This window comes from Crinia signifera, chromosome 1 (genome assembly GCF_055691185.1).
Source record: "Crinia signifera chromosome 1, ASM5569118v1, whole genome shotgun sequence".
Taxonomy (NCBI): domain Eukaryota; kingdom Metazoa; phylum Chordata; class Amphibia; order Anura; family Myobatrachidae; genus Crinia; species Crinia signifera.
In genome coordinates, this window is record NC_139217.1 from 435,146,970 (window position 1) to 435,167,602 (window position 20,633).

Sequence of the window (20,633 nt, forward strand, 5' to 3'; positions counted from 1 at the left end):
ATAAAGCAGGGGTAGCCAACTCCAGTCCTCAAGAGCTACCAACAGTTCACATTTTCCATGTTTCCTTACAGAATCACAAGTGAAGTATTTAGCTCCACCAGTGGATCTTTTAAAATGTAACAGTGAGTAATGAGTGCACCTGCTGGGTGGGCTGGAAAATGTGAACTGTTGGTAGCTCTCGAGGACTGGAGTTGGCTATCCCTGCTATAAAGCAACATAATTAAATGGGAAAGGTGGGCAGAAAGATGGAAAATGAGGTTTAATGTTGAAGAAAGTAAAGTTATTCATTATGGGAACAAAAATGAGCAAGCTACTTATAGGATAAATGGAGTCAACATAGGGAATTTGACAGTGGAGAAGGACTTAGGGGTCATTATAGATGATAAATTGGTGCTTTTGCTGCTGAACTGCTCAAGTGCAGCAACAAAGAGGACACAGACATGCAGAGAAGCGCAACTAAGCTATTAAAAGGTATTGTGGTAAATTTATTAAGATGTGTATTCTACTTCACATGTGATGTTGCTATGGGAAACCAATCGGAATCTTCTTCCTTTATTTAGCACCCTCTAGAAGATAGTAGACAGGATCTGATTGGTTGCCCATAGACACATCACATGTGAAGTAGAATACACATCTTAGTAAATTTTCCCCATTGAATCACTAGAATACAAAGATAGGCTAACCAGGCTGAATATGTTTCCACTGGAAAACCAGAGGTTGAGAGGAGATCTGATTAGCATGTTCAAATACAGGATTGGAAATCACAATGATCTGGGTGATGATTTGTTCAGTAAGAGGGCTATACTTAGGACACGCGGGCATGTAATGAGGCTCGAGAAAATTCCATACTGAATAAAGAAGGGGATTATTCACCATTAGAGCAATCAAATTCTGAAACGTATTGTAGGTGGGGGTGGTTATAGCAATTACTGTTAACGAATTTATATCAAAATTGGATAGATTTTTGTCCACTAAGGGAATTTTTGTCCCCCCAAATAGCGCTATTGGCCACCTAGTGGCTCCTGATTGGCTGATAGGTGCCGTTAGATTGCCAATAGCACTATTCGGGGGGAGGAGCCGCAGAAAGTAAACCTCTTCTCTTCAGTGTATGCAGGGATTGCATACATGGTGTTTTTTTGTTTTGCAAAGTACGTGGATGCGTACATGGATTGAAGAGGATTTGATCAACACCGGAGGACCCTGATGAGTATGATTTCCTTACACGAGTAGGTCAGTATCAGTATGTAAAGTTATACTTTATTGGTATGTGTTTATTTAACTATGTGTACTGTTGTGGAACTACAAGGACAGCCCCAGGCTTCAACCTGGGCAGGTAAATTCTGGAGGAAGGGGAACCCTTCATTGGGGGGGAGTCCCACTTTCCCAGGATCCCTGTCCGGGCTGACCGGTCAGGGGAACTTGTATAAAAAGTCTCCCCCCGGCTGTGGCATTACCCTGCTGGCTGGTTGGGCTTGGTGCTCGAAATACAGGGGACCCCTACTCATTTTGTCCCCCATATTTTGGGAACCAGGACTGGCCCTTGAGCCTGGTGCTGGTTTTAAAAAATCCATTGGACCCCTATTTTGTTTGCCCCGTGATTATTTTAAAACCGGAGCTGGCTCTTTAAGCCTGGGGCTGGTTACGGCCATGGGGTGGACCCCATTTTTAAAAATTATTTATTTTATCTAATTTTCTACACTGAAGCCTGCACGGATCGGATTGACCGTGCAGGCTAAAGCCAAATATGCCAAGAAAATGAGGAGTATTTTCCAGGCGTATTTTCACGGCAATTAGCAGTCCTATCCCGCTAATTAGCGGCCATATTTTACATATGAATGATTAATAACTTAGGAATCACCATTCGAATGAATGGCGATTCCTACTCGTATTCATTCAATGGCGTATACATTCGTATTCATAAATACGAATAAGAATGTGCCATGAATAGGAATACACATTTTTGGCATAGTAAATACCCGAAAATACGTGTAGGCAGTCATATTTGCATACGACTGCCTACGAATACACCTAATATAGGTGTATTTAGCTTAATAAATTTCCCCCATAGTGTCTAAAAGGATTATGTTTCCTGTTCAGGGTGATTTAAGAATGTGTAGGGTCACCTGTTTCAATATAATTATTTTTAAGTACATTTTTGGCAGATATTTTGCACATCTCTAACAGAAATGTTGGCACGCAAAGGGTTAAGGAATAAAGCATGTGTGAATATACGTTCAGTCCATAAATTCATATGTGGGGAGATATATAGGAATTACATTTTCCACTCTACAGTATATAGGAAAAAGTTGTTGTTGGTGCTGGTGGTGTAACAATAATATATGTATGCACATAATAAAGAAATAGCAAGCAAGTGAGAGAACTGTCAGGCAGGCCAAGATCATCAGTACCGGACAGGCAGTCATATAGCAGGAATGAGCCAAGGGGTCAATACTTGAGTCCAAAGAAAACATAAGGCGGCACAAAAGATAATAATGATCAAATAATACATGGAAGGCAAAGGGCCTGTCCTCTGACCAATGCTGGAGAACCAATCTCCTGACCTCTATATGCTTTGGAATATAACAACCGCCTTTCCCCTCAGGTCTTCCGCAAGGGAATATAGATGTTGATTTAGATGCAGTTTGGATAGCAAGCAAAACTTAGGAGCGACAGTAAGGCATATGGAGGGTACAGAACAGAGAAACATAGATATACTGTAGCAACAATAATAGAGAAGAGGAAACAGATCAAGGACGCTAGAGCTAACATGCAAAAACAGCGAATCATTTCCCCAGTACATTTTGCTTACAACAGCGATTGCGTTAATATATATAATACCGCAGTGGGAGGCGTCACGCCTCCTGCATGCATTATAGACTGAAACTGCGCCATAAGACATAGCATCAGATCATCTGCGACGGCGAACCACAGGGTCACACAAGCCGGCTGCCGCAGATCCTACCTAGAGACCAGAAATTCTCTGTAATCCGACAGATGTCCTGTCCTCCTCCAACCCCTTCAATGGTGACAACAAACCTTTGTTTAAAGGAATGAAGTAAACTGCTGCGTACTCCCGCCCTAAACATCATCAGAAGGTTAATTATTTACAGTCTAATGCCACAGTGCAGACCCGCACAGGTATGGCAAATGAGCAAAGGATCAATCGTCAGAGCTTTGCGGCATGTGCTGCATCGGGACTTGAATCAGGCCCCTGCAAATAGGTCATCATAAAGAGACTCACGTTCTATCCGATGATATTAATGCAGGGATCTTTGTTACGTACATTTGCAAATCCGATGCGAAGACACAGCAAGGTCTATCAGATCCACTGCAGGAACCCCCGCAGCAAGAATCCAAGATGCAAGTGTGCTGGAGCGGGTTAGGCCACGGAGGGGAGTTAGGTTTAGGCTGCAGGGTATGGGGATTAGAGTTTGCCACTAGCTGGGAGGGACAGAGTCAGGCTGTGGAGTGGTTAGGGTTACGCTGCAAGCAAGAAGGTTTAGGGAATAGGGGTAGAGGTCCCTCATAGAAACCCATGGGGATTCTCCAGATCGGGATGTCTTTTGCCCGCCAGATACCCACCGCTGACATATCCTATATAGCCCCTTATGCTACTTGAGAATAGCACTCTGGAAAAACAGATTACTATTCTTCTATGGTCTAAATGTAACCCCCTTTCATGCACCAGTGGTGGCCTAATAAATTGATTAGAGAAACCTGCGTTCTGTTAATTATAAAAAATTTTTTTAGATACAAAGTAGGATGAATGGTCACAATGCCCCAGCAGCATCTAGAGTAATACCCCTTTTACACCAGAGTTTGGACCCGGGATATTGCCGCTCCAGTCCGGGGCAGGGCATGGTGTAAATGGGCTTAAAAAAAATAACACGGGTACTGTTCCCCGGGAATCTGACCCGGCAAATGTTCAGGGTCGGACACGGGGCTTATCCGGGGCTCAGGGTAGTGTAAATGGCCATTATCCAGGTTATTTGGTGGGTAGAGGGGCGCGAAGAGCTGATTGGAGCTTCTGCGGCTCTGGCAGATGATGTCATCTGCTGGAGACCCTCACAGGGCGCATGTAGCAGCGTTACCGCGCTACCACGCTACAAGCACACTCCACAGCCTCATCTGCTGCAGCACACACTGCCTGTGCAGTGTGTTCCACTCTGGCTGACCCCAAATTGCTGAAAAGTACAGCACAAACTGCAACACAGCTACTCCGTCTGCCATCTTTGCTGCAATGCTGGGAGCAGAACCCACCCCCTCCCTTTTCCCTTTCTTGTGACCTCATCTCAAACAGCCCAAAGGTCCATTTTTAATGACACCAGCAAGGAAAGACAGGGCTGATCCGTTTTCAGTGTGAAAGGGCCTTACCCGGGAATAACCCGGATTGAAGTGCAGTGTAAATGGGGTCTGAGGCAGGGCATGCCCTGGCAATATCCCGTGTTCGATTTCCCGGGTCCTATCCGGTATTCTGGTGTAAAAGTGGTATAATTATAGGGCTGATAAACTTGTGGATATTGTTGTGGACATTCCCAACCTCTGTCCTCATGCAGGTTTTTGTGATATCCCGGCTTCTGGACAGATGGTTACAGTACATCAATATAACTGAGGTACTAATTAAGTTATTTGTGCTCAAGTATGGCTATTACTAAAAGCTGGACTGTTAGTATGGATTTGCACAGTTAACAATTTATTTTTCATCTACTTCTGATAGTTTCCTGTTGTGCTACCACACGTGAGGGACAACTTCTCCTGGGAAATAAAAATAAAAACAATCAATTGGGTAGATGGAAAAATCAACAAAGTCTGAACAATAGATCTGTTCAGAGGGGAGGAAACATGTGAGGTCCTTATGGGTTTATAGTAGGTTCTACAAAATAAAACACAACATTCACCAGAAGTTAGTGTCCCTCTAGAATTATGAGATGGCTGAAATATTCTCACCTGCTTATAATCACTGACTATAGTTTGCTTTGATTCAGAGAAATTATCACTTTAATGGACCAAACAAGCTTTTTTCTTTATTTTCATTTTACAAAGAGAATTTTCGTTTTCAAAATCTACCTTTCGTCTCTAGACGGCAGCTTTTGCAGAACTTAGCAGATAAAGAGAAAGCCAGAGGAAAAATACCAATCTGAGAGCAAGACTATAAAAACACACAGATAGCAAATTGTGTAAAAAAAGTGCTCCATGATCTAAAATATAGAAATGCATCCTAGGTCAGGAAAACAAGCTATGCTTAGTAATACAGAGAAGGCGTCATCCTCTCGGCGTGTCAAATACAATAGGAAGAAGCATTGTGGAAACTGGCACTAGAATACATGCAGGAGTAGATTTAGCACCAAGCTAATTTTTCTTCTACTAATACTCTTTACCTTAGATCAGGATGTGCAAACTAGAAAGGACAAATATCACGCAAGACACCGTAATTAACTGAAAAAGAGAGTGTAAAGTTAAACTGAAATGTACTTGAGTTTTCTAGAATAAAAATTACAGTCCCTTAAAGTTTGTAGAAATAAAAGGGACCACAGCAATGGTACAAAGGTGTCCTTAATAAGCTTTGCTAAAATCAAACAAAGTCCCCTTCAGTGGCAGTTTGGAGAGCTGGGGCTGCAGCACAGTCTAAAATTCAAATAGTGGAGCCACACCAACTGCCACTCCAAATGCTGCCAGACATCTCCATACATACTGCTGGGACTCGCTGGCAGTTGGTGTGTCTCCCCTATTTGAATTTTGGACTATGCTGCAGCCCTAACTCTGGAGCCATCACTGGACCCCTCTGTATAGCACCAAATAATTGTATACAGTGCTGCTCCATGTTATAGCCCATGCATCATGTGTGAGTCCTTTAAAAAAAAACAAAAACCTGTTAGTCTAATGTAGTGTACATACAGTGCGATTCTGACTAAATTTCTATTTAATTTTGATTATAAACTCAAAATCGAATAGACAGCGAATGGTTTTCAGTTGCATTCTATGCCAATTCGATCCTGAAGTGCGCTCCGTTTAGAGGAAATCAAATAGAAAAATAGACCGTGCAGGCAAGACTATATAATAGTACATACAGTATCTCTACTATATAGTCAAAATCTAATGCATTTTGCTTTCCGTGCAATTCGATACCGATGGAATCGGGATTGAATCGCAAGGCAATCGCACCATGTGTACACACCTTAATTCAGGGCTGGCCAAACCGGTCCTCAAGATCTACCAATGGTCCACGTCTTCCAAATCAACTAGCTGGTGCACAGCTGTAGTCATTGCTAACTGTCACATTTGGAAACATGCTGCAGGCATTCCTGCTAGATCCACAGGTGGCCTGAAAACATGAGCTAACAGACTAAAACAACAATACAGCCAAATGTGGCATAATCATATCATACATATATTACAGTTTTGTGCAGTATGACATATACAACATGCAACAATTTCTGACATGATTTTCCTCTATTAGTTGCATTGTCTTCTGTAGTCTTTAGTGATGTTGATTTGTCTTTACACCCTTTTCACTGATATTGGTGTGGATTTTGCGTAATAGAAAGTGCTATATTACGTGCAGTACAGTAATGACGGCAGGGGGATAACACAGTACACTCATCCTAGTGTGAGATCTGGCACCCCTGCAGTCAGCATGGCTGAATAAGGACACATCTGTAAGTGAGCAATATACATTACCTATATTTCTATCTCCTTTCATATTTTATGTAATAACCATAAATAGGAAATTCTCACTCAGGCATTTTGGGCATTACTTTAAAAGCAGAAATCACATTATAGTAATTAACAACACTTGGGCCCTTATTCTGGTTGGTGCGGTAATATTAGCGTGCGTTCGTGCCGCCGATGTTTTGTGTCTGCGCATGTGCAGAGGCGTCTCTGCGCATGTGCGAGCGAAACGCACGGCCACATTCCGCATGAAATGTGTACACTACGAACAGGGGGTGGAGAGGGGCGTGAAGGGCTATTTGTGCTCATTACCATATGCATACGCCCCGCGTTTCATGGGCGTTCCCATGCAAACGCTGGGCGTACGTATGGTAATGCAGTCGTGACGCACGTGTGGGGGCGGACATATGACATTGCCGGATGTCAGCTGCCCGCCCAGATCCCTGCTTTTGCACAGAGAAATGCCCGTGTGGTCTAAAGTTGCGGGAGCTGCCTGGCCACTCGGTCCTGCATTCGATGGTCTGCGACCATCGAATGATGGGGGAGGTTCCCTGAGATGGAGGAGGTGTATTCATGAGAAATACACGTGCGGTCCGTTCGGACAGCTTCTTACCACGTACGGACGGAGTTGGCGATCCGTATGGAAGGCGGGGTTTAGGACGCACGGTGCTGGCCGCATATTCGGATCCGGCCGCACCGATCAGAATAAGGGCCTTGGTGAGGTACAACAACATAAAAGAAAAAAAAAACCTTAAAAACATAAATATTAAAGCTTAATTTCTCTAGTTTTATTAGTCCAATCGGCTCACAACTGGTTTCTTATGGAAGGGGAGACGTTTGGCTAGCAGAAGATATGAACTCTAAATTTCTGAGAGCCCCAGAAGGCTAATGGGTAGTGTCAGAACCCATGGTGAGTCTGAATTAATGTGTCCTTAGGGCTATTTCACACGCTCCGGCTCCTGCCGGGCGGTGAGACCCCGCACGGCGAAAAGCAGTGCCGCACACCGTAGTTGATAATGGTCACAAATGTGTCAGTTCAAATGGGACGGCCACGGCCCGGCCACCCGGTTGCAGCCGGATCCCACCACTGGGAGGGACATCCCCACTGGCCATCCCCAACATTGTAAACTGTGTGCGGCACGGCTTCCTAGCCATGTGGGGTTTCGCTGCCCGGCAGGAGCCGGAGTGTGTGAAATAGCCCTTGCACTAGCTAAAACACGGACAACGGGGAAGTTGTGTAAGCATCAAGTCCCGTAGCCAATACGGCCAACTAGCTTATGCGACAACGGCAAGGGAAGCGGAAAGCAACCGCGGGAGGGGTTGTGTGCCTCGCTACACTCAGTACCTTGCCCAATGCTCGCGAGCCATGCAAAGGGACATATTGCACTTACATGGTGTCCACGTTGATGAATGTTGACAAACACAGAAAACAGCTAAAAACTCACAACGGCCTTTTCCATGTCAACCTATTGCTTGTGTCGACCTTTCAACCCTGTCGTTCTAAGCCATATTGACCTATTCAATGTGTCAACCTATGGCCTGGCTTCCAATAGTGGGCAACCTTTTTATAGTCGGGCCATACAGAAAACACACATGAGAAACAAAGAAGATTGCGTAGCGGCGCATGCCAGAATTTGAGAAATAGGCTATTTTCTGGATCTGTTTTAAGTGCAGCAGTTCCACGAATAACATATTTTTAAAATAAAGATTAAAGAAGCTTCAGAGTTACAGCTAAGACCAGAAAAATTTAAGGAAATTGGTATGCAAATTGATGGGCACAGGTAACATTTTATTTTACTAGATCTATGTAATTTAGTAGACTAAAATGAAAAATGACGGAAAAGGAAGTACGGAACGGAGGACAAAATGACTATGTTTAGCTGCAGCCTGTACATTTTTAGAAAATTATATTGTAGAACAGATCCATGTAACTATTTAATTCTGCAATGTTACTGGAGCTAGAAATCTCAGTGATAGACTGCAGATTTCATAGCACAGTGTCAGTCAGGACGAGTAAGTTCAGCCAAGGGGACACGTTTCGGAATAGAGACGGTATGGACTCTCAAAGCTGTACAGATTACGGAACATTGGTCGTGCAAAATCGGTGACAACTTTTGAAGTATTGACGACGTCTGTAATCTCAGTGCCACTAAAGTACATCAAAAGAACAGCAAATATGTTACAAGACAACAACAAAAAGATATTGAAAGACGCCTCTATATGACAATTGGTTCCAGTTGATAGGTAGACAATGTCTATTGACTGTCAATCACTATTGGTCTATAGGCATAAGGTTGATATGGACAACAGATCAACATGTGCTAGGTCGACATTGACAAAAAGTCGACATGTCAATGGTCGACGTGATGTTTAAAAAAAATCTTTGGACTTTCCACGTGGGCTACAATTTAATTGAACATATATCTTCCAACAGGTTTGTATTTTCCGTTATTAGAGCTTTATGTAGTTCTGATCACACATACAGTAAATAAACGGAACAATCTGAAAGGGCTTTGAAGCTGTCACTCAACCCTGTATATTTATAAATATGTGGAAGTGAGACATGAGATTCATTGTATGGATAATAAAAATAATAAAAGGTACTATAAAGATAAACCATGAAATGAAGATCAGAACAACAAACATCATATCAATGGGGGGAAAAAGCTCCTAAATTAAGAATACGAGAATAAGTAGTTAATGCTCGGATGCAGGGATTCTCTACAGTCTGTAAAACACTGGCAGGAATGCTAAAACATCTCATCTGAAAATGCCTGGAACCCTGATAATCCAATACCAAAGGGACTCCACATTTCCTTACACTGGCGATAGCCTGGGAGCAAGTCAGACTTAAAAAAATGGGTCAACTGCTACCCTACATCTACAGCTTTACTAAGGGCCATATCGTCTTACTGGTTCTAAATGAACTGGACATTTACGGTGAGGGAAGAAGATTCTCTTATATTAACATGTTTCTACATATATCTATATGCAACCTAAATCTATGTAGGCTGAACAGCTACAGATGAAACGCGAAAAATTAGAATATCAAGCTCAAGTTCATTTATTTCAGTAATTCAACTTAAAAGGTGAAACTAATATATTATATAAACTCATTACATGCAAAGGTAGAAAATTCAAGCCTTGCAAACTTTCCTGACCTGAACCCCATAGAGTATCTTTGGGGTATTGCCAAGAAAAAGATGAGATACAGGAGACCGACCGATGCAGAAGAGCTGAAATGCAGCCTCCTGGTCTTCCATAACACCTCAGCAGTGTCACGGGCTGATAGCATCCATGCCATGATGCACTGAGGCAGTAACATGCAAAAGGGGTCCAAACCAAGTACTGAGTACATATGCATGATTATACTTTTCAGAGGGCCGGCATTTCTGTATTTAAATTCTTCATTTTATTGATTTCATGTAAAATTCTAATTTTCTGAGATTTTGGGGGGTATTCAATCTCCCGAAGCCATCTCCCGACAGGGGAGATGGCTGCGGGGCCCTATTCAATGCTGTCTTCCCAGACAGTATTGTACAGGGGATCTCGGCAGAACGAGCCCGACTTCACAAGCTTGTTCTGCCGAGAACGGCTGGGAACTGACAAGCTCCCAGCTGCAGTTCGCCTCTTCCCGGCCACGCCCACTTCTCGTCCCACTGCAGGCGGGACATTGGATCCCGCCTGCAACGGCTGTCGGCGCAATAAGAAATTATTAACCTCCTGGTGTATTACTGACCACATGCAGGAGAGAAGGGCTCCAATCCTTGTGATGTTACAAGTAAAGTGATCCTGAAATCTGTTATTTATGGTCCATCATGTATGTGAGCATATGTTTTCGTTTTTATACATAAGATTTCTATTTTACTCATCTGGTGCGACCTCCGTGTGTTCTCTCTAGTTATATATAGCAAGATGAAAGAAGTGGTACTTGGGTATATTTTAATCCAGTGGCATCTACGTTTTGGGGACCCTTTCGTCAGGATTACAGTGATAATTTATATATAGGAGAGAAATAACTGCGGCACTCAAAGGGCAGTATTCAATGAGAAACTTTGCCGTGTGCAGCGAATCCTGTTTAGGATTCACTGCACACTGGCTGTGTTCCGGAGGGCTGGCTGCCACTCGCTCTCTCCGTATTCAATGTCGGAGGGGCGAGTAGCCCCTCGCGGCGAATCTTAACCCATGCAGCGGACGAGCGTCCGTGGCAGGGAGCCGTGGGACGGTGGCAGGCAGGGAGATTGAAGTCTCCCTGCCTGCCCCAGAACATATGTGGGGGGGAGGTGGGCTCCCCGGGACCCAGGCAGCACAAGCTGCCCCCCCAGAGCCAGCAGGGGACCGGGTATATTTACTGCTCCCGATCATGCATATGTAATGATCGGGTGCAGTGAATATATGAATATCTAATGAGCAGCTCGGCTCCCGGCCCCCTGCTGGCTGCTCTGTGTAAAAAAAAAAAAAATATATATATATATATATATATATATATATTTATTTTTTAATTAAATATATATTCATGTGCTATAAGCACATGAATACAAATAGCATGCCCTTTCACAGAATAAAATTCCTGATTTTTTGACACCAAAATTAAAACAAAAAACCTTTTATTTAAAAAGTTCACATTCCACTTCTCCATGAAAAGATGGAGAATTGCTACATGGAGAGACACGGCGAAAATCACTTAGAAAGACGGCAAAAATATCACTTAGAATAGGGTGGTTCACTTTTGGAAAGCAAAATGCTCCTTCCAACGCGAAAATAGCACAAACTCGCCATAAAACACGGCAAATTTTTTTCATTGAATACTGCCCAAAGGGTCTTTGTTGCATAAATAAGTGTATTAATGAACAACTTATACATCTGTTACATGATAGAACAGTCCATGTAGACAAGTACATGATCATCTACTTGTCTACATGGGTCCTTGAAAAAAATGCTACGATAGGCATTGAAACGTCGGAATGTTCTACCATGTAACAGATGTCTAAGTTGTTCATTAATACACTTATTTATGCAACAAAAACCCATTGAGTGCCGCAGTCATTTCTCTCCTATTTGTACAACGATTCTCTGAAGGCACCTGGGCTCAAAACAGATAAAAAAAAGAGAGTGCCGGTGCATAAGTGCCATATATATTAGAACGGGACCCGACAGCTGCTCCCCCGCTGCCATACGGGAGAGGGCCGCAGCCGCCGTGCTGCACCGCCGGCTCTAGATAGGGTTAGACAGGGACACGGGCAACTCCACCTTTTCACTAAAAGAGTGTAAACATTGGAATATCCAACCTTTTAACCTACAAATTTTTTTACAGGTGTCCACTCGTACATTTTATTCCTAATTATTAAACACACAGAGCGCTCCGATACTTCCATTCCATATTGTCATAAATAAATAGCGGAGCTGCCAACACATAGAACGCGGTCCACACCTATATATATATATATATATATATATATATATATATATATATATATATATATATATTATAGTCTGGCCTCTTATACTGTAGGACTCCGCTACTGCCCTAAACACCCCGATAACAAACTGCCACCAGCAATTAACAAAGGCTTCCGGCGACCAGTGACACATAAATAAATGCAGAACAAGATTATTTTCAGAATTTTAATTGTTGCTTCCATTCTGCATAATGCAATATGTAGCTGTCATTCAGAAAGAGAAGCAGATGGGAGTGACAGACAGGCCTGGCACCTGAAGGAGGATTATATTAACATTTGCATTAAGCAACTAAGGGCCTGATTCAGACCTGTTCGCTAGGCTGCATATGCTCGCAGCCTAGCAAACAGGAAAACGTTGCCCGCCCGTTTGTGCACATGCAGAATGGGTCCTGCACATGTGCAAAGTAACGATCATTGGTACTTATGTGCATGATAGCGTAGGTGCAACCGCACCTGAATGACCCCCTCGTGTCTTAGGTGTAATACTGCAGTGGTGTATGTACACATTGCTGAAAGAATAAGGAAAATTATAATACAGATACACCATTGATAACTCAGCACGTTTTGCCAAGTAACAGGCTGCTTCCACAGCAGCCCCCACTTCTACTCGGGAGACCTAACAACATCCCTGCAGCTCGTCTCAACCATGCTGCCTAACACAAAATACAAAAAAAAAGGTACTTCTGTATTATAACGGTGCCCGCGAAATCGGCCTCAAATTGATTGGCCGCAAATCGCACGCAAAAATCGGATGCGATTTAGCGGCCGATTTGCGGCCAGTTTTCCGCGATTTCCTACCGATTTGCATGCTAATCCATCCTTGCACACCCCCACTATACAAGTCAGCATGATGCGTGGCGAGCGGACACGGTATGCGTCCTCCCGACCTGTTCATACCCCACTATATACGTCGGCGTGGAGTTGACTTTATAAAGCGTGGCGAGCCGCCGAAGCGTGGCGAGCGCAGTGGGGATGCGTAAAACGATCCCGAAGCGTGGCGAGTGCAGCAAGCTCCCCGAGTGGACACGGATTACTTGACGTGTATTTCGCGTCCGCTTGCCACGCTTCTGGATAGTTTTCCGCGTCCCCTCACAGGGCTCGCCACGCTTCGGGCTCGGTGACTCGCTGCGCTTTATAAAATCCACTCCATGCCGAAGTGGATAGTGGGGGTATAAACAGGTCAGGAGGACGCATACAGCATCCACTCGCCACGCTTCGGGCTTACTTGGATAGTGGGGGTGTGCAAGGATGGAATAGCACGCAAATCAGCAGGAAATGGCCGAAAATCTGCAACAATCAGCCGCTAAATCGCATTGCGGTTTGGATCGGCCGCAAAATCGTATGCCATGATAATACACAAGTACCAAAAAAAAAACTTAACAAGGGACAGACTCAGACTCCGTCACAAACAGATATATACGTGCCACTTATAAAACAAATAAGTCTAGAGATATATACGTGCCACTTATAAAACAAATAAGTCTAGTCTCCTAAAGTGGCTTTGTCGCATTGTATTGCCATTATGATGCAAGTTTGGAAAATGTGCGCGGCACAACCTACCCGACGCGCCGAGAAGAGCTGTTTGACGCGACTGCAGCAATAGTGTATGAGAACACATCTGTACTTCTGAGAAATACTTTTACATTTATCAAATACAAAATTGATTTTTACATTCCACATTGAAGCTGGTGAAGAAAGAAAAAAAAAAAGCTTGTGACAAAAATTAAAAAGAATAAAAGCAAAGAATGAGAACAACCATCTTCCCGATAGCGGAGACTCTTTTCTTCTCAGTCTATTCAACAACAAAAAAAAGATAGCAACCCAAAAGGTGAATCTTAAGAATACCTAACCAGGCTCTGCATCAATGGAGTTGAAAGTACAACAAGAACATTTGTTCTGAGTACAGATCAAAGCTTTAAAGCGGAAATATATTTCCGATTAAAACTCCATGGTTCAATCGCGTAATGTTATCACGGTGAACATTCATGCTGCTCTCAACAAGTATACCTTCCCTCTGAATGATAAACTGTAATAAGATGATGACCGCACACCCCACAGTTTCAGCATTTCTGTTTTGTGTTTCTGTCACTGTCAAATTCTCATTTTTCAAAGTGGGAATCCATAACTGAAGTACGTATATTCTAGCAGTCCACACCGCGCAGCAAAAAAATTCAATGCCCGTGTCTCACATTACGTGGTATTCTTCCCTCCTTGAATGTGATATGACACATATTGCTACTTACAGCAGCTTTTTCAGGTAATTGTCTTTATTGTGTACAATGTGTGTGTTAAATGGGTCTATAAATGTTATATTTACAATTAAAATTCCTTCCCGAGACCAACAGAGCTGCAGGGGTACCTGTCCGTAAGAAAGCCAGGCCACATGTTTACCAGACATACTCGGGGATAGACAGGTAAAGAATTCAAATGTAAACATCTGTAGATATTAATGTAACTTCTCCCAATCGGATATATGAACAATCTCCATCTACAGTTGTTTCGATTTTAAGTTCAGCGCACAGTATCCAACTCTATCAATTGACCGGAAGTGCTCCATTTACCATATGTGAGTTAATGTCTGCAGCAACAGAGCGGGGGGGATCTAACTGTGCTGCCCAATGAGCAGTGGTCATCAGAAGAGGCGTCACTGGGGGAGGAAACCAAGAAGCAAAGGAGCGTAGAGGTCCCATAAAAGCAAGGGCTGATGAAATAATTACCTTCCTGCAGCCGCACAGCGGACTTTTGGACTAGTCCCATCAGAGGGAAAGTGGTTTCAAATGTCAGGAATAGGCCATTCCACTGTCATGTACAGGTACAATTTTTAACATATACATTTTTGTTGAAATGCAAAACAAGATGGATGTTATATCAAACTGCCTAACTGGGCTTATTGTTATATGTAGAAAAGTGGTCACGTAGAGCCAGTACGGGCTTATGTGTAAGGGTGTGGGTACTTGTTTCCTATCTGGGCGCCCACGATTTTGATCGTAGGCATCGCAAGCAAAAAAATCGCGTCGGTCGCGTGCTGACAAAAAAACGCATGCGATGCGACCGACGCGATTACCGCGATTTTACATAGGGAACAATGTTAAATGGCCCACAGACCCCAAATACCCACCCAGAAGTGTGAAATGCCCCCCCCCCAATTGTTAACGCCACCCCACGATCAACGTCAACCTGAAGCGTGCCCACGAGGGGCAGCGGTACGCGTCCTCCGACCTTTTCATACCCCTACTATCCACTAGGGCGTGGAGTGAGAATAGAATAGTGTGGCGAGCGCAGCGAGCCACCGAGCCCGAAGCGTGGCGAGCCCCGCGAGGGGACGCGGACACCTGTGAAGCCCGCAAGGGGATGTGGATACCTGTGAAGGTATCCGCGTCCGCTCGCCACGCTTCGGGCTCGGTGGCTCGCTGCGCTCGCCACACTATTCTATTCTCACTCCACGCCCTAGTGGATAGTAGGGGTATGAAAAGGTCGGAGGACGCGTACCGCCGCCCCTTGCGGGCTCGCTGCGCTCGCCACGCTTCGGGTTGACGTTGATCGTGGAGTGGCGTTAACAATTGGGGGGGGGGGCATTTAACATTGTTCCCTATGTGAAATCGGGTCAATTGGGACATTTAACATTGTTCCCTATGTGAAATCGGGTCAATTGGGACATTTAACATTGTTCCCTATGTAAAATCGCGGTAATCGCGTCGGTCGCATCGCATGTCATTATAATGGCATGCGGTGTACACGCGATGCCCGCGATGGGCGCCCAGATAGGAAACAAGTACCAGGGTGTGACCAGCTCCTAAACATGAGGGTGGGCAAAGAAAAGAAAAAATATTTTTTATTTACAATGCCTTGCAAAAGTATCCAATCCCCCCCCCCCCCCCCTTTGGCTTCTTACCTATTTTGTTACATTACAACCTGTAATTTAAATGTTTTTGTAATCCGAATTTTATGGGATGGATCTGCACATAATAGTCTTAAATTGGTGATGTGAAATGAGAAAAATATGTATAAAAAATATTTTGAAAAATCTGAAAATTGGCTTGTGCATATGTGTTCACCCCCTTTGCTATGAAGACCCCCAAAAGTTCTGGTGCAACCAATTTCCTTCAGAACTCACATAATTAGTGAAACAAAGTCCACATATGTGCAATCTAAGTGTCACATGATCTGTCAGTATAAACACACTTTTTCTGAAAGGCCCCAGAGGCTGCTCTACCACTAAGCAAGAGGCATCACACCATGAAGACCAAGGAGCTCTCCAAACAGGTCGGGGACAAAGTTCTTGAGAAGTACAAGTCAGGGTTGGGTTATAAAAAAAATGTCCAAATCTTTGATGATCCACCGGAGCACCATTAAATCCATCATCTTCAAATGGAAAGAACATGGTACCACAACAAACCAGCAAGATAGCACCACCCACCAAAACTTACAGACCGGGCAAGGAGGGTATTAATCAGAGAGGCAGCACAGAGACCAAAGGTAACCCTTAAGGAGCTGAAGAGTTCCACAGCAGAGACTGATGTATCTGCTCATGGGACCACAATAAGCCCACACTCCATTACTTAGTGTTCAAAATAAGAAGGCACATTTTGAGTTTGCAAAAAGGCATGTGGGCAACTCCCCAAATGTATGGAGGAAGGTGCTCTGGTCAGATGAGAAAATTGAACTTATCGGCCACCATGGAAAACGCGATGTCTGCCACAAACCCAACACATCCCATCACCCCAATTATACCATCCCCACAGTAAAACATGGTGGTGGCAGCATCATGCTGTGGGGATGTATTTCAGCAGCAGGGACTGGGAAACTGATTTGACTCGAGGGAAAGATGGATGGTGCTAAATACAGGGATATTCTTGAGCAAAACCTGTTTCAGTCAGACAATGACCCGAAGACTACTGCTAAAGCAACACTCGAGTGGTTTAAGGGGAAACATTTAAATGGCCTCGTCAAAGGCCAGATCTCAATCCAATTGAGAAACTGTGGTCAGACTAGAATATTGCTGTTCAAAAGTGACTTGCAGCTGTAACTGCCACCAAAGATGGCTCTTCAAATTACTGACTTTAGAGGGGGGTGAATACTTATGAACGCTGACGGTTTCTGTTATTTTGTACTATTTGTGGTTTGCTTCGCAATAAAAAATTACATCTTCAAAGTTGTAGGCATATTTTGTGAATTAAATTATGCAAGCCTTTAAGCAATCCAGTTTAATTCCAGGTTATTAGGCAACAAAACATGAAAAAAATGCCAAGGGGTGTGAATACTTTTGCAAGGCACTGTATAATATAAACTGCTTGTGCCACATTACCAACAGCAATGCCCTTTAGAAAACACACCACAGTCCTATACAGAATGAAGTAAAATAAGTTCCTTATATAATTCAAGTGCAAAGTCTGGAATCTGATCCCTAGAGGTGGAGGCTGTAGCCCAGGTAGTGAGGCCCACCAGGGGTTCCATGTACCCCTGTGTGCCAGTCCAATCATGCTTATGGTACACGTCAACTCCACCACCGTTTTGTGCAGGAAACGTCTACATGATAATTTCCAACTCCAAATTAAGATCATGTATTTTTTTTCTATGAAAACCTACGAGAAGAAGCTATAATTTAACATGTCAACCTGTGGTAAAAACTCAAAACATATACAGCTATAGAGATTTTAATTTTTAAATGTCATGTGTGGGACATATTTACTTATTATCATAGAATGCCCAAATAGATTTGGTTGGTGTCAGCCTTAGCACAAATATTGGGGATGCTCTACCAGCACTTGCTGAGCAGGCATCTCTACAGTTTCAGCACCTACTTCCTCCCACTATGGCTGATGCTATGTCACTAAAAAAAAATCTACATTCTTGTGAATTTATATAATTATTTTCTCATAATATATTGTATCATTATGAAATAACTGTGGACTTCTCCTGCGTCTTCCCGCAGGAGCATTAACCATTGACCAAGCATCGCCATGTGCTAGAATCTCTCCAATTGTGGGGGGAACTCTGCACTGAATAGCAGATGTACCACGACAATTTTAGCTATCGCTTATAATTTACTATAAAACATGTAGAAAAATAGCACACAATATGCATCGTGCAGCTTTATTGTAACACAGGAAAGAATAGGAAGACGATGGTACCTTGAGAACTTGGTCCTGGCCTTCCATGGTTATATCTTTAAGGAGTTCCAGAAAGGAATGGCAAAGACTGGCTCCATATATCTGATAACAGAGAAAAAAAAAACATCAAGTAACTCGGATTGTTTCACAAAATAAATACCTATTAATTATTAATCTAGACATGTTCAGTAATTCCATGAATAATCATTTACTTCAGAATCCGGACATTCTGGATTCCACCTTATTTTTGTTGTTGTGCTTCTCTGTACAAGCATCTAACACTCAGGGTATATTATGGTACAAACTCTGCAACTATAACAAGGCAGTAGTACACTTGAACAATACAGAGAAGACTTCACGTGAGCAATTTAGGACAGCACACTCTACTGTCCATTCGGGAAAATGACTCAAAATATACTTAGACTGTGGGGGTATTCAATCTGAGCCAATATTTACCGACAGGGGAAATATCATCACTCACCTATTCATTGCTGCTGTTAACAAAGTCAGATCTGTTTTGTCGGAAATGGCCACGGATTCTGAAATTCACGGTCGTTTTTTGCCAATCCATGGACTTAAACAACACTTGACAGTCGGACCATTGAATTCCGACTGTCGAGTTACTGTCAGATCAGACCAAAACAGCCCGGGATTCCAACTGTCGGGACATTCCCGGATTGAATACCCCCCTGTAACTGTTTGTTATATGCCAACATATTTTGACTTAGAAGTAAAAAAAAAAGTTTTTAAAATAGTTATTACATCTGTACATTTTTAAGTTTTACTATTAGAAATAAAATACGGTACTTGTGTACAAGCACGGCTCCCACGATGTCCATCGTATAGGAAAAAATCGCATCGCATCACGATCGCATGCGATTTTTAACAGAAATGCATCCAAATGCATTGAAATTAGTATCAAACATGTTCAATGGCCCCCAAATGTAATTTTTGAGGCTGTACCACCCCCACTATCAACGCAAACCCGAAGGGTGGCTAGCGCAGCGAGCCCGCGCGGTGCGCGTCCTACGACCTTTTCATACCCCCACTATCCACGTCGGCGTGGAGTTGAGAATAGAAAGTGTGGCGAGCGCAGCGAGCCACCGAGCCCGAAGCGTGGCGAGCCCCACGAGGGGACACGGATACCTTCACAGGTATACGCGTCCCCTCGCGGGCTTCACAGGTGTCCGCGTGCGCTCGCCACGCTTCGGGCTCGGTGGCTCGCCACACTTTCTATTCTCAACTCCACGCCGACGTGGATAGTGGAGGTATGAAAAGGTCGTAGGACGCGTACCGCCGCCGCTCACCACGCTTCAGGTTCGCGTTGATAGTGGGGGGTGGTACAGCCTCAAAAATGACATTTGGGGGCCATTGAACATGTTTGATACTAATTTCAATGCATTTGGATGCATTTCTGTTAAAAATCGCATGCGATGCGATTTTGCAAAAAATCCTAAAAAACCCTGCAAAAATCGCATGCCATCGCATGCCACTACATTTGGCATGCGATGGGAGCCGTGAAAGTACACAAGTACCTAAAATACAAATTTTACATTACTTGGATGCTTTCTTTATTATTTACCCTTTTATTATTTTTCTTAATTTACATTTATTTTTCTGATAAAGAGGTATTTTATTGTATTATTTGACAAAGTAACACAAACTACTATCCATAGAATTATTTGCATATCATCTTTAAAACTTGACCGTTAATTTTTGCTTTTATTATGTTTAAAACCTAAACATAGTCCTAGAACATAGACTACAGTGCAGCATATTTTCGGCCAATACAGTTCAGAAATGTAACTGGATTTTGCTCGCACCTCTATGGGATGAGAGCTGAAACTAGCAAGATTCACTGTGTAGAATTTCTGTGATGCATTGTTGTGGAGTTTCTGACTTAACCTTGCGGCTAATTTAATCAGCCACGACATGTTGTGATTGAGCAACAGTAGAATGTATCAGGGACCTGATCTGCAAGTGATGAGAGCCATCAAGACAAAATAATGAATCATCATTACAATAGCAGAATGTAGAAAACCACTACCAGGCATGTAAAAAATATTAATCAGCAAGTCCATTTGTATTTGAAATGCCAAAGGATTCCTCACTGAGATAGATTTGCAACCGCTATGCATTGTTCGTGAATGGGAGACAGGCGGCTGTATGGGGGGAGTGCTGCATTTCTTGATGATGAGAAACCCTACTACATGCAGCACAACAAAGAGATGTGTGTGTGAGTATATATATATAAATATATATATATATATATAATATAATTGGCTTCCACCAAATTAACCCTAGAATGTCTGTGTGTGCGCGTGTACATGTGGTAGGGAATATAGATTGTAAGCTCCACTGGGGCAGGGACTGATGTGAATGTTCATATATACTC

At 43.2% G+C, this 20,633-nt stretch overlaps 1 protein-coding gene across 5 annotated transcripts in view; it reads right to left on the reverse strand.

Moving 5' to 3' along the window:
* Positions 1-20,633, reverse strand: part of IPO11 (importin 11) — a 376,178-nt gene that overhangs the window by 142,456 nt on the left and 213,089 nt on the right. For all 5 annotated transcript variants that reach the window (XM_083153175.1, XM_083153179.1, XM_083153188.1 and 2 more), the window contains exon 24: positions 18,260-18,340. In XM_083153175.1, coding sequence (XP_083009301.1) covers positions 18,260-18,340 — 81 coding nt within the window. The remainder of the gene's footprint in view (positions 1-18,259; positions 18,341-20,633) is intronic.